Source organism: Lithobates pipiens, unplaced genomic scaffold, assembly GCF_037356315.1.
Source record: "Lithobates pipiens isolate NorthernLeopardFrog02 unplaced genomic scaffold, aLitPip1_a1.2 Scaffold_22, whole genome shotgun sequence".
NCBI classification, from domain to species: domain Eukaryota; kingdom Metazoa; phylum Chordata; class Amphibia; order Anura; family Ranidae; genus Lithobates; species Lithobates pipiens.
In genome coordinates, this window is record NW_027507784.1 from 297326975 (window position 1) to 297341812 (window position 14838).

General features: G+C 45.6%; 1 protein-coding gene across 12 annotated transcripts in view; it reads left to right on the forward strand.

Annotated features, from left to right (window-relative positions):
- The window catches only part of MAPK8IP3 (mitogen-activated protein kinase 8 interacting protein 3), a 178214-nt gene that overhangs the window by 114123 nt on the left and 49253 nt on the right, over nt 1-14838 (forward strand). For 11 of the 12 annotated variants that reach the window (XM_077449188.1, XM_077449183.1, XM_077449187.1 and 8 more), the window contains 7 exons: nt 617-712; nt 822-980; nt 3903-4068; nt 6180-6365; nt 7226-7409; nt 9382-9501; nt 10466-10546. In XM_077449188.1, coding sequence (XP_077305314.1) covers nt 617-712; nt 822-980; nt 3903-4068; nt 6180-6365; nt 7226-7409; nt 9382-9501; nt 10466-10546 — 992 coding nt within the window. The remainder of the gene's footprint in view (nt 1-616; nt 713-821; nt 981-3902; nt 4069-6179; nt 6366-7225; nt 7410-9381; nt 9502-10465; nt 10547-14838) is intronic. The other variant, XM_077449191.1, reaches the window with a different exon arrangement.

The following is a 14838-nucleotide window of genomic DNA, read 5'->3' on the forward strand; positions in this document are numbered from 1 at the left end:
TTTCGGGCTCCAGGAACACCTACTAAAAATAATTATACCTACAGTTTTTTAGTACATTAGTGTGATTGCTAAATTGTAGAACATTTTATATATAGGAACAAATAATATGGCATACCTAGTTTACTTTACCCCAGAAGATATTCATTTTAAACCCTCCTGCTCTGTACAACATAATTTTGAAATGTAATTATTGTTATTTTAATTATTAATAATAATAATAATAATAATAATAATAACAACATAAGAGAAACATATACAGTAAAAATTGTGGTATGCCCTAACATTAATGGTTGCTGCAAAAGTACTTCCTTGCACTGGTGGTTAGTGTAGGTAGAAGATAATTTTGCCATGCTCAGGCTTAGAAGGAACCCAAAGATTCCTCTAGAGTCTAGACCCTGGTTGAGAAAGGGTGCACTAATTTGTGTTTCAGACAAAACACACCAGAACATACAGCTGGTGCAAACCACTAGTTTCCATCTGGCTGAGCACCCCAACTGACTACTCAAGAAAAGTGCCTGTGTAAACTATAATGGTACGCTTTACACTTCAGTTACCCTTTATGCAAGTTCTGAATCCCCAAAGAATTTTTATATGTCTTGTCTTGATATTTTTTCAGCTGAGTCCAAATGGAGGCCAAGAGGATAATCGCATGAAGAATGTTCCAGTGCCTGTCTACTGCAGGCCTCTTGTGGAGAAAGACCCCACTATGAAGGTAATAGCATAACCATCTGTTTGTACCTAGTCCTAGTTACATCTGAGATATTCAATGCTATAAAACACTCTGTTTTGAGATGATAAACACTCCTTTTTGTCTCTCACAGTTGTGGTGTGCAGCTGGAGTGGATTTAACTGGTTGGAAGCCAGTTGAGGAGGAATCTGCACTTGGAGTCAAAGCAGTAACTGGTCGTGATCCTCTGACAACTGAATCAGAAGTGGAAGGGGAGAGCAAGAGCACACATACGTCACCGGAGAAGAAGAAGGTTAGAACAAAGCAAATGACTCAGTCACTTGAACTAAAATTCAATCTGTTTCAGCATTAAGAGGAACAATATTCAGCTCAAGTTCTTTCTTGGCCCATCTGACCTCTCCAGTGACTTAGCTGGCTAGTCACTCCCTTAACATGATAGATGATTCTTATCACTGTAATACTTAAAGTCATTGCCTCTTCACACAAGGAAATAGCGATGATGGCTCTTTCATGCTGTTGGACCCTCCAATTATTTTTCTTCATTATGGAGAATACATAATTTGGCTTTGTAATAGCTATAGCTTTTAGGCAGGCCATACACTGTGCAATTTTCTTTTCTTTCAAGCAAGGGTTGAAGCTGAAAACATTTGCGGGATTCACATAGTGTTGATAGGTGGATCCCTCCCGCAGCACTATTGTGTTCTGCCTGGGGAGCCTTCCCCACTGACAGAATATAATGATCACTGTTGGCAGCTATAGCTGTTGGCAGTGATTGGGCAAAAAAACTAAAAACCTTCAGTCTAGTTGTACTGAAGTACAACCAGCTTGCACATAGACGGATTAAGATTCGTCCATTTCCTGCTAAACTGTCTGAATTTCAATCCATCTCTGGTTGGCTGTAGATGGAGTGGGAATTCTAGTGCAAGACTAACGTTCCTAAAGCCGCGTACACACGTAGCCGTCTGTCCGACGTACTTAGTCTGGCGGACGTCCGCCAAACTGTCGGTCGGAATTTTCGAACGGGCTACTTGCCCACACACGGCACTTTTTCAGCGGACTAATACGGCGTACTAAGTCCGCCGTACTATCGAAATGAACGGACTCGCCCACACACGCGGAGGAAAGTCCGCTCATTTCGAGCGCGTCTCCAGGTAGGCGGGGCCCGCGAAGGAGACGTCGCTGGCCCCGCCGCCTGGTATGGACTTAAAGGGGAACCCCCAACGCCGAAAAAAATCGGCGTGGGGGTCCCCCCCAAGTCCACAACAGACCCTTGTCCGAGCATGCTACCCGGCCGGCCAGGAAAGGGGGGCGAGCGAGCGCCTCCCCCCCTCCTTAACCATACCAGGCCGCGTGCCCTCAACATGGGGGGTGCCTTGGGGAAGGGGGGGGCCGTGCGGCCCCCCCACCCCAAAGCACCTTGTCCCCATGTTGATGAGGACAAGGGCCTCTTCCCGACAACCCTGGCCGTTGGTTGTCGGGGTCTGCGGGCGGGGGGCTTATCGGAATCCGGGAGCCCCCTTTAATAAGGGGGCCCCCGGATACCAGCCCCCACCCTATGTGAATGAGTATGGAGTACAATGTACCCCTACCCATTCACCTGTAAAATAAAAGTACAAAAAAAAAACACAACACACGAGATAAAATACTTTATTGCACAGCTCCGGGGGTCTTCCGTCTTCGGGGGTCTTCTCGTCGGACTCCTCCGCTATCTTCTTGTAGCTCTTTTGCTAGCGGAGGAGTCCGGCTTTCTTCCTCGCCGCCGGTCTCTTCTCCCGACCTCGGGGGTCTTGTCCCCCTCTTCGGTTCTTCTGCCGGGCCACCGCGCCTTCTTATAGCTCTTTTACAGGCGGTGGCCGGGTCTTCTGTCACCGCTGCCGCCTTCCGTTCTTCTTCTTCTTCTTCTCCTTTTTCTCCTGGAGATGTTGACTCAACGCTCTCTCCGGCCACAATGCCAGGGACGCGCTGCGCGGCCACTTATATAGGGACAAGGGGCGGTGTCACATGGCTTTATGTCACATGGGTTGGTGTCACATGGTGACCCCGCCCCCTTACGATGTCACAGTCCCCATGTGACATCAACCCATGTGACCAACTCATGTGACATAATTATGTATTATTAAAGGGGGCTCCCCGCCCGCAGACCCTGACCCTGGCCGTTGGTGGTCGGGAAGAGGCCCTTGTCCTCATCAACATGGGGACAAGGTGCTTTGGGGTGGGGGCTAAGGACGCTCGCCCCCCTTTCCTGGCCGGCCGGGTAGCGTGCTCGGACAAGGGTCTGTTGTGGACTTTGGGGGGACCCCCCACGCCGATTTTTTTCGGCGTTGGGGTTCCCCTTTAAGTCCATACCAGGCAGCGGGGCCAGCGACGTCTCCTTCGCGGGCCCCGCCTACCTGGAGACCTGCTCGAAATGAGCGGACTTTTCTCCGGGCGGGAAAAGTCCGCTCATTTCAAAAGTACGGCGGACTGGCATGCACACGGCCGGATTGTCCGCCGAAATGCGAGTACGGCGGGCAGATTGTTGTGCAAACCGAAATTCTAAGTCCGCTGTACTGTCGGGTCAAAAAAGTATGCCGGAGGCTACACACGGGGGGATTGTTTGGCGGACTTGAGTTTGCCGGACTTTTCCACCGGATTGTTTGATCGTGTGTATGCGGCATAAGGGATAGAAGAAGCAAACATGTGAGTGAACTTCCCAGGAACCATTTAAAGCTCAAATGTCAGCTTTTAATAAAGTTGACCTCTAACATGCACATTTCCCTATAAGTACATACAACTATTACACTGACATTGTAACATTACTTTCTTATAGTTTTTTTGGGACAACTGATAATGTAAGGTAGAACAACAAAATAATGGATTTAATGAATAGTATTATCTTGTTTATCTGTGACTGTGCAAGTTTTCAAAGTATCCTTTGTGTCCATTGGCATTCTCAAATTTTACTTGCTGTAGCATGTAATAAGCAAACATTCTGTTATCACTTATAGACAGAGCTGTAAAGACCTAGACACACAGATTGTGGCACTTTGGGCATTTCAATTTAGCACAGTAAGAAACTTCATAGTCAGCACAGACTGAGTAGAAAAAAATAACTGATGAATACTATTCCCAAGGTTTGCCTTGCTTAACAGTATCATTTTTGTGACAATGGTGGTAGGGGTTGTGCTTTAAATAGTGTGTCGAGTGTCTAATGGTGGATCAATTCTATTTTCAGACTAAGGAGCTTCATGAAGCTGATGCCACTTCCAGCCGTGTATGGATCCTTACCAGCACTTTGTCTACAAGCAAAGTTGTCATCATTGATGCCAATCAGCCCGGAACCCTGGTAGATCAGTTCACAGTCTGCAACGCTCACGTGCTGTGCATCGCCAGTATTCCTGGTATGATAATGCTTCAAGAATAAAATTCATTTTCGCCTGTTTAATAACAATCAAATTTATATAAAAAATAATCCAACCTCCAAGTACACCTACATATAATACTATGATGTTCTATGTGGATGATGAGGTCAGTTTCGAGCTTGTTCACTAATGTGTCAAATAGGCCACGTGTATATTTCCCTATTGTTCAGAACAAACTAGTAAGGAGACACCTTTATTGAGGTTTTTGAAAATTTGGTTCAGAGACAGATTCCTATTTAATTGGATTCCATTTCAACAGCCTTTGGTCTTGTGGCGACGGTAGCAGTTTGAGAAGCTTCTGAATCCATTGACAGGTGCATTTCACTTGCAGTTAGCCTTTTGAGCTGCACTGACCTGCTTCAGGTGGGTTTTGCATTCTCACAAATGTTTGCAGCAAACAAAAGCCCAGAAACAAATCTTATACTTTAAGGAAAGCATTCAGCCTATGTCATGCTTGTTTTAAACAATGCTAAATTGTCAGAGCTACCTAACTGTAACATACATTCTTCACCACTTAAGCCCCGGACCATTTTGCTGGTCAAAGACCAGAGCACATTTTGCGATTCGGCACTGTATAGCTGTTTTAACTGACAAATTGGTCGTGCGACGTGGCTCCCAGACAAAATTGACATCCTTTTTTCCCACAAATAGAGCTTTCTTTTAGCGGTATTTGATCACCCCTGCGGTTTTAATTTTTTTCACTATTAACAAAAATAGAGCGACAATTTTGAAAAAAAACACATTATTTTTTACTTTTTGCTATAATAAATATCCTCACAAAATATATATATAAAAACGATTTTTTTCCTCAGTTTAGGCCGATATGTATTCTTCTACATATTTTTGGTAAAAAAAATCGCAATAAGCGTTTATTGATTGGTTTGCGCAAACTTTATAGCATCTACAAAATAGGAGTTATTTTTTGGCATTTTTATTATTAATTTTTTTTACTAGTAATGGCGGCGATTTTTATCGGGACTGCGGCATTATGGCGGACACGTCAAACAATTTTGACACGTTTTTGGGACCATTGACATTTTTACAGCGATCAGTGCTATAAAATTGCACTGATTACTGTAAAAATTAAACTGGCAGTGAAGGGGTTAACCACTAGGGGGCTAGGAAGGGGTTAAGTGTGTCCTGGGGAGTGATTCTAACTGTTAGGGGGCATGGCTACGAATGACACTTCACTGATCATAGCTCCTGGTCACAGGGAGCTACGATCAGTGACAGTGTCACTAGGCAGAACAGGGAGATGCTTGTTTACATTAGCATATCCCTGTTCTTCAGCTCCGTGAGACGATCGTGGGTATCCCCGCCGATATCGAGTCTGCGGGACCCGCAATCCTACTCATGGAGATCCCGGCAGGGTCGCACGCACACCGCTGGCGGTTAACTGATATATTCTGTAAGGTGGCAGTGCATATTTTCTTAAGGAATTTGGAGGGAGTTCATAAGAAACACATATGCGTATCCTAAAATTTGTTGTCCATAAAGTGTGTTTTATAAGTATATTAGGTACTATTACATTACACCTACCTGCTCATTTTAAAAACTTCCATACTCTTTTTGTTAAAAAACAAAACAAAAAAAAAACCTAAAACGCTCCAAGGGTTTAAAATAGTAATTACACATCAATGACCTGTTCATCATTGTTCTCTACAGCCGTGGGATTCTTTTGGTCAGTTCGGCCCAAAATTATCGCCTGTCCTCCATTCTAGCAGTATGAGATGTTCTAAAGTTACATTTACCATTGGTTAATCCCTATTCTGAAATACTTCATATCAAACTGTAATAAGCAGTGTTTCTATACTTACTTGCGTTTGAAGCTCTTATGAAGTTGGTGGAGGGAGGTCCCTGGATAGCCATAGCCCATGATGTATTGATGTATTTTTACTAACCACCAGCAAAATAAATGCGTTCTGAGATAAAGAGGGGAGTGAGTAATAGAATGAAAACCGGAATCCTCTAAAACTTTGCATCCTTATATTTTGGCACATTAGAAGTTAAAGACGACATCTGATATATCTACTAGTAGGTCTCTAAAAGTTATTTTACTTCTTGCTAACCAGTAATTTTGTGTTCTGCAGCTGCCAGTGACATTGATTACCCACCGGGCGAGATATTTCTGGAAGCAGATGTCAACCCCGAGGACTCAGGTGACACTGACGGGGTCCTGGCTGGAATCACCATTGTAGGGTGCGCCACTAGATGCAATGTGCCACGAAGCAACTGTTCCTCTCGGGGTGATACCCCAGTACTGGACAAGAGTCAGGGTTAGTGGTTCCAAAATCTCCACATCCCAGTACAAAATTACTGCCAGTTTCTCAAGAATTGATTATGGCTTTAAGGTTTGTACAGATAGCTAAGCACAAGATTCAGTATCTCATATGCTAGAAGCAGCTGAGTCTGGTGATATTTGGAACATGTCCAGGCATCGGAAAGGCCAAAGAAGTATAATAAATATCTCCACAATTATGTCTTTTTTTTGTTTTGCTACTTGAGGTTTGGGAAATGTTTTAAGTGGGAGGTGCAGAAAAAATAGAGGAAGAGGGAAGGGCAAAAAAATAAACGGGGAAGAAAAAAATGAAAATACCAAAAGGAATTAAAAGAAAAAAAGGGAAAGAAGAAGCAGGAAAATGTATGGGAAAAGAAAAGATGGAAAGGCAAAGAAAAGGAGAAAACAAAGAAACAGGAAGGGAAATGAGAGGGAAGGGAAAAAGGAAGGGAAAGAGCAAGTCATGGAAAACACAAAAGCGAGTGCCTGGGAAAATTAAGGGAAAGATAGGGGAAAAGCAAGAAAAGGAAAGCAAAAAGAATAGGGAGGGTAATTGAAAGAGAACAGGAAACAAGGAAAGAACAGAAAAAATAAAAGGTTAAAGGCAGAAAATTATTTTAAGAGTCACAGTGATCAATATTGCTACTTAATAGTGTTGTAACACTGACCAGAGATAAAAATATAGTAAGAAACTATTTTCAGAACATTCATCCCTACCGAAACATTGTTTTAGACTCGTAGTCTTAAACCATAAGGGCACTTCACTATTCATTTGTAACCTCTAGATTGTCTTTATCTGAGCCTTAAGGTTTATTCAGCAGTACTGTGATAGTAGTGGTAATGCCATCTGTCCCTCAGGGGAGGTCTCCACAACCAGTAATGGTAAACTCAACCAGCACCAATCAGCGGAGGAAGCCACAGAAGCCTTGGAGGTATCAGAAACCACTACCAGTGAAGCAGAACCGACGCAGGTCCGACCAGGAGCCCTCACAGAGCATATTTTCACTGACCCAGCACCTGTTGCCAATGGCAGGCTGTGCAGGTACAGACCATGTAAAAATGTAACATTATTTAAAGTCCATCTAAACCCTTTTGTTTTTTTTCCACTCTTAGAATGATGAATAGATCTTTTTATTGCAAGTTGGCATGTTGAGTATTCCTAAATGTTATTTAATTAAATGTCAATGGTAATTGCAGCTGGGAAAGCTGTATTTTTCCTGCACCGTGCTAGACAAAGCTGGAGTGGTAGGATGGACTGAACAGAGATTTGACATAATTTCTAAAAGCTCCAGCAGATAGAGCAATATTTGTCAGCCTAATGGGGGGGGGCAGGGGTAGGTGTGGCTAATCGTACAGCAACAGCAAGGGGGGCAATGATGCTGTGATTTTACTGCCTAAGAGGGAGGGTTGTAACCCTATCAAAGGAAGTGCCTATCTATTGGTTCTACTGGCAGGATCAAGTATGTGACTCTGTCCTGTAATCCCTGGCATAACATGTGGGGAGGTGCAGCGCGGCAGTAAATACAGTTGTAATTAACAAAACTTTTATTTTGACGGAACTGTCAAAACACACAAATAATCCAGCAGGAAGGCATTAAGCTGGAAACACTCACAGTTCTGTGCAAACTTGTAGATTGGAGCAGATTCTGATGCACTGACGAAGTCAATCTCTGAGGGCAGAATGTGGCCTGGCCAGTCTGAATTCCATTGCAGGATGGCGTGTACCCAGCATGTCCCTACTCGTCCAGAACCTTTCCCTACCACTATTCATTCTCCCTGACAGACAAGTGAACTGTCCCTACGCCAAAGCCAAGCACTTAAAAATGCTCTGCTGACCCAAGATGGCCACCAGGGTCACCTGAATGCAATGTAGACAATTGGAACGCTGCCTAGAGGACCAAGGAAATCATAGAGGAACCAGGTTTCTCTTGACTTCCTCTCCAGCTGCAGTACCACTCTGGCCAAGCACCATCTACAGTGGAGAACAGAGACTGAACCTCCCTACAAGCAGCACTCACACTGGAAGAGGAAGAGCAGCCCACTGAGCCAATCAGACTATTTTCTTAGTATACCGAAATCTGCAAACATACTTGTAAAGAGAAGAGAAGAGTGATGATGTCATTGGTGTTCTGCTGCTCCTTCGTAATTCAAAAAAAAGGCTAGGGTGGGCCCAGGACCAGGCTGTATTGTGGTTTGCCTATATTTCAGCTTACCAGTCCTTTAGGCCGCGTACACACGGGCGGACTGTCTGTCCAACTTAGTCCGCCGAAACACATTTCAGCGGACAGTCCGCTCGTGTGTGGGCTTCAGCGGACTTTTTCAGCGTGCAGTCTGGCAGACTAAGTATTTCGGAATTTCCGTAATATTGTCCGTCCAACTTTGGTTTCAGCGGACAGTCCGCTCGTGAGTAGGCTAGTTGGACGGACTAAGTATGGCGCATGCTCAGAAAGGATTTACACGGCCGAAGGTTGCATTGCAGTGTATTGGACGTCGTATTTCTAGTCCCGTCGTACGTGCTGTACACGTCATCGCGCAAGCTTTCAGCGGACTGTTTGTTCATCGTGTGTGGTCAAGTCCGTTCATTCGAAAGTAGGACGGACTGTCTGTCGGATTGTCTGACGGACTTAGTTGGCCAAACAGTCCGCCCGCGTGTACGCGGCTTTAGATGTGGTGGCTGCCTTAGTTATGTTTTTTTTTTTTTGTCACCTAGAGTGATAGAGTGATGGAGGAGCAGTGTTTTTTTCCATAGGAAAAGCCACAGAACACCTCTCTCTTTCCATTTCCCGTAATTTAAGGGGAAGTGCACACTAGTCCACAGAGATAGCTGGAAATAAGAAAATAACAAACTAGTAATAATGCAGCACAGGCAAAGAGGGAAGGAATATGGAAATATTTACTAGACCAAGAGATAGAGAATAAAATAAGTTATCCTTTACTTTCACTTGAAAGAAGAATGTGTTACAATGTTTTGTGGAAAGATGTAACTGGTTTTTGCTTTTTATCCTTATTTCTAGTGAAAATGGACATCTAAAACCAGAAGTAAACACAGCACAGCAAGAGACAGAGCCAAGCAGTGAGACCCCTGCAGTCACAAGTGCGACACCCACAATGTGGCTTGGAGCACAAAATGGCTGGTATGTCAGTGTTATTGCATTATTGTGTTACTGCATTTCATTATTATGCTTTGGATTGAAAAAAAGAAACCAATACTTTGCAAAAACCTTGGTATCTATTTATTAAGACTGTCCTGCCATTTGCATGAAGATCTGAAATTTCATATTGGCACTTCTCTGCTTAATCTGACAGCCATAATCTGCGGTCCTGAATACATCCTCCACAATGTACAGGGGTTACTGCAAGACACAAAAATTAACACATCAGCAAATAAGCAATTGCAGCACTTAGCACATCAGACAAAAGAATGCAGTTGTAAAAAAAACCTGAAAAATAAAAAGATTGAAATATAAAAATGCAGTTGTATACATTCTTTTCTATAGATGTGCAGACCCGCACTGTCTTGCAGTGTGCCATGCAGTACTTCCAACAGGTATCCTACAGAGACCAATAGTCTTTCATTGTTCTGACTTCCTACATGGGTAAAAAAAAGAAAACTGGTTTGCTGCATATCACTGTTTTTTGTGCTGTCTTGTTAATAATCCTCGAACGTGCACTGATACAAAAGTTTAAAGCCGGGTACACGCAATGAGATTATCGGACAAATGATCGTCTGTTTTTATTAATGCATGCTTTTCTCCATATTGAAAACAAATAGGTTACTAAAGTATGAAGATTCTTGTACGACAGAATAAAAATATGGAAATGATGTAATCTATCTGTATTGTATTTTCGGACGAAAACTGTACTGGTTAAACGAAAATAGTACGATCTGGTAATCTGGTATTGTACGAGAAAATGTTTTGTGTTTGTCCTTTCGGAAAATTTCAGGCAAAAGTTGTGTACTAACGATCGGAATATCGTACGATCGCTTCAAAAGCGATATTTTTTTCTACGACATTCTGATCATGTGTACCTGGCTTAACGCATGATAAGAGTTTATGGTGTATAAACCACTGATGAACAAACCCTTTTACTTTTCAGGCTGTATGTTCACTCAGCAGTTTCCAACTGGAAGAAGTGTCTGCATTCGATAAAGCTAAAGGATTCAGTATTAAGTCTTGTGTAAGTACATACTAGTCCCTTTTTTATCAGTAGGGTATTGGTGCTTATCCATGATGAACACATTGATCTGTTACTCAAGATATATTTTTCTTTCAAATACATTACATTGTATAATTTAAAGTGAATGTAAACCCTCACATATACCCAGTGGACAGCCTCAGATGATACACAAAGATGAAACAAATCTCCCTGCATAGGTTTTACATGTATATCCACTGTCGTCAGCTTCATATACTGTTTAGAAAGTGCACATTGTGTTAGAATTTTTTTTTTTTTTAATTCTTTATTTTCATAATATAGTGATACAGTTTTCCATATCTATACACTTACACACCTACATCTTATGTTTAACACCATGCCATTCATAATTTAATCGTGCTTAATTTCTTCTATTACATTACCATATTTCCTTATATTCACTATTATATATTTTTTTTTCCTTAACCTGGGATAGCCCTGGTTATTTGTCTTTAAGGAGAAAAAAAAAAAAAAAAACACATACCAAAAAAAAAAAAACATACCAAAATAGAAAGAGAGAGAGGGAAAAGGAAAAAACAAAAAAAAAAAACAATTTACTTAGTTTCTTCCTCCTCCTCCCCCATCTCCAGGGGCGTAACTATAGGGGGTGCAGCAGTCGCGACCGCAACCGGGCCCTGTGATGCAGGGGGCCCATGCAGCCCCCTCTACATATGGCCGGCAGCAGCATAGGCAGCTAGGGGTACCAGTGCACCATGCACACGGGTGGCTGGAGGTGGAGGGTGACTAGCAGAGCTCCATGCTTGACTATCGCACTGGCTGCTCTTTAGTTGTGCATTCCCCCCATGACCTGTGTCCTCAGCTGGCTCCTCAGAGTACCCCTCTCCTGCTCCATGCATTGCCGCTCAGTCCGGTGTCTGTTCTCCCCAGCCAGAGTCCCGCCCCCCCCCCCCGAGTCCGGCCCACACTGTACTGCATACTTCTCCCGGGTAAACAAACTTTAAGCACACAGATGCAGTGCAGTCCTATGAGAGGCCCCCGGAGGACACTGCAGGCTCGTCTGCCAGCCCCCCTCCTCCCCCGTCATACACAGATGATGAAAGGTCTTTCTGGGAGATATGCTGATCGCCCTTCCAGCACACTGGATGGAGCCCAGGACAACATGGATGAGTGCGCGGCCTACAGCTTGGTCATGGTGAGTGAGAGGACCCCATTCCCCCACACACCATTACATACCCCCTCCATCTCCCCCTGGGGACAGGGACCCCTTCTCACATGGGGACAGGAACCCTCACCTTCCCTGGGGACAGGGACCCCTTCTCACCTGGGGGCAGTAACTTCATCTGCCCTGGAGAAAAGGACCTCATCTCTTCTGGGGACGGGGACCCCATCCTGCCTAGGGACAGTCCCCCAATGGGGCACCTAAAAAAAAAAAAAAAAAAAAAATATATACCAGTGGTGGAACTACAGGGCTCACAAAGGTTAATACCTGTGACCACGCCCTGGAGTTCCACCGCTGGAATCGGAGGGAAGGGCCCTGGCTGGGGTTCAGGGGGGCCCTTCATGGTTTCTTGCATCGGGGCCCTGAAGGTTCTAGTTACGCCACTGCCCATCTCCCTCCTCCCCCATCCCCCCCAAAAATTACTGACCCTCCCACAGATATTTAAATACCAGAAAACATTGAGATTAATCTTTGTTTTGACCCTGTGTTATAACCCAACTAGTATATATCTCCCCTTAACCCTGTCCAGAAAAAAAACATGGAAGGATTTTCATGTCCACATTCTAGCCCAGGATCAGAATGATAAAACAAGGATATTACAGAGACAGAATGACCCCGGACCACAATGTGGACATAACAGACAGAAAGTAAAAAAAATAAATAAAAGGGAACCCCCCTAATGGTTTTGTTCCCTATATATAATATAGGGTTTCCACACTTCATGATACCTCTCCTCTTGCTCTCTCAATATCATAGTCAAATTTTCCATTTGTTGGATCTCCGATACCCTGCTCATCCATTGTGATTTGGTTGGAGCCACCGTGGTTTTCCATAAAACTGGAATGCATGCTTTTGCTGCTGTAAGCAAATGCCTTAAAAGAGACTTTGTATGTTTCTCTATGGATAACGGAACATCATGCAGTAAGAAGCTGCCGGATTTTCCCCAAGAGACACATCTGTTATTTCCTTCACTATTTCCGATACCATCTTCCAAAAATCTTTTACTCCGGGACAGTCCCAGAATATATGTCAGAGAGTTGCCCGTAGCGGACTTGTCACTGGGCGCGCTGCGGGGGCGTCGGTGCGTGCTGGTGCGCGCTGGCGCTGCTGGGCGCGCGCCTGTGCGCGTTCGCGTTCGCGCGCTGGTGCGCGTGCGCGCGCGTCGGCGCCAATCGGCCTACTTAAGTGTTCCCCCGTGGTGTGCTCGGTGCTGTCCGATCTGCAGCTTCCTGTGCCCTGTGACCTGTGACTTCGCTTGTGTTCCTGAACTCCTGTTTACCTGGCTCATCCCTTGGATTTCCCTGTCTGCTGCCTGCCTTTGACCTCGGCCTGTCTCTGACCTTGCATCTGCCTGCTCCTTGTACCACCCTGCCCGCCTGTTGCCAACCCTGCTTGTGACCCGGACTCAAACTTGCTTATCCCTTTTCTGCACTACCTGCCTGCTGTCATCTGTGCCTGTGGCTGGACCTGCTCCCACCTTCTGCTTGCATCTGCTCCTGCATCTAGCCGTGAGGGACTGTCTACCTGTCTGAACCCTGCCGTCGGATCCCTCCTTCAGCAACTAACTTGCCAGGCTCTCATACCCGTCTGCGCTCCGGTGCCTCCTGTCCATCCTATCAGGGGTCGTGAACCAGACCCGTAAGGGAGACCTTCCCCTGCTATTTCGGGCTCACCTGTCAGGTACGTGGGTCTGACAGTATCGGACAGCCATGTCTGAGCCTGAGCAGGGAGCCTCCCCCATGGAGGAATTGTGCAGACACCTGGCGGGTCTCACTCAAGCCGTGAAGAGTCTGCAAGAAGGCTACACCAGACTGGAAGGCCAAATCCAGGTACTGTCATCTCCTGCACACCAACCAGGAGCTTCCGCTGCCGGACCAGCACCCTCCGTAGTAATGCTGCCTCCCGAACCCAGGGTACCTACTCCAGAGAGATTCTCTGGTGACCGCGGTAGGTTCCGGTCCTTCCGCAATGCTTGCGAGCTTTACTTCGCTTTACAACCTCGCACCTTCTCCCTGGAAGCGACTAAAGTGGGCTTCGTGATTTCTCTTCTGTCTGGTGAACCCCAGTCCTGGGCCCATCGCCTGCTTGAGCAGAAGTCGCCCTCTCTTGACAGTCTGGATACCTTTTTCGCCACAATGTCCCAGCTCTATGAGGATCCCCAGCTGAGAGCAACTGGGGAGGCTGCCTTGCATGTCCTACAGCAGGGGCGCAGGGTGGTTGAGGACTATGTGGTGGACTTTAGACGTTGGAGTTCTGATACTGAATGGAATGACGCCGCCCTGCGCTACCAGTTCCGCATGGGTTTGTCTGACTCACTCAAGGACGAGCTGGCACGGGTCGGTGTGTCCCTCAGTCTCTGGAAGAGCTCATCAACCTCTCCATCCAAATCGATCGACGCCTTAGGGAACGTCGTTCTGAGAGGTCCTCCAGCCAGTTTCGGCCTACGTGGGTCCTCCCCAAGGTTCCTAGTGCTTCCAGCTTTTCTCGGCCGTCCACCCTAGCTCCTCCGGCTCCGGGACCTGAACCTCCTGAACCCATGCAGCTGGGTCTCATCCGTCCTTCCCTCACTCTGGAGGAACGGCAACGTTGAAGAGCCAGTAACCTGTGTATGTACTGTGGGGAAACAGGTCACTACGTGAGATCTTGTCCTAACAAGACACGTAAGTCTCTTCCGATTCCTTTCGAGCATGCTCCTAATCTGCTTCTCACCTTGCTCTCTCTGTTGTTCTACAGCTTCCCGACAAGGATATCCCAGTTCCAGTCATAATTGTTTCCGGAGCCTGTAGTTGTTTTATTGACCAGACATTTGCTGCCAATCACCGCATTCCCCTCCGACCGAAGTCCCAGAGCCTGGCGGTGCACCTTGCCGATGGCTCCATCCTAAGTTCTGGTCCTGCCACCCAGGAAACCATCCCCTTGCTGGCCACCATGGGTCCTAACCATCGTGAACTCCTTTGCTTGGACGCCATTTCTTCCCCTCTTTTTCCCATTATCTTGGGAATGCCCTGGCTACAAGCCCACAACCCCAACATCGACTGGGCCTCAGGGAGGGTCGAGTTTCTTTCCGGCTACTGCCAACAGCACTGCCTTCTTG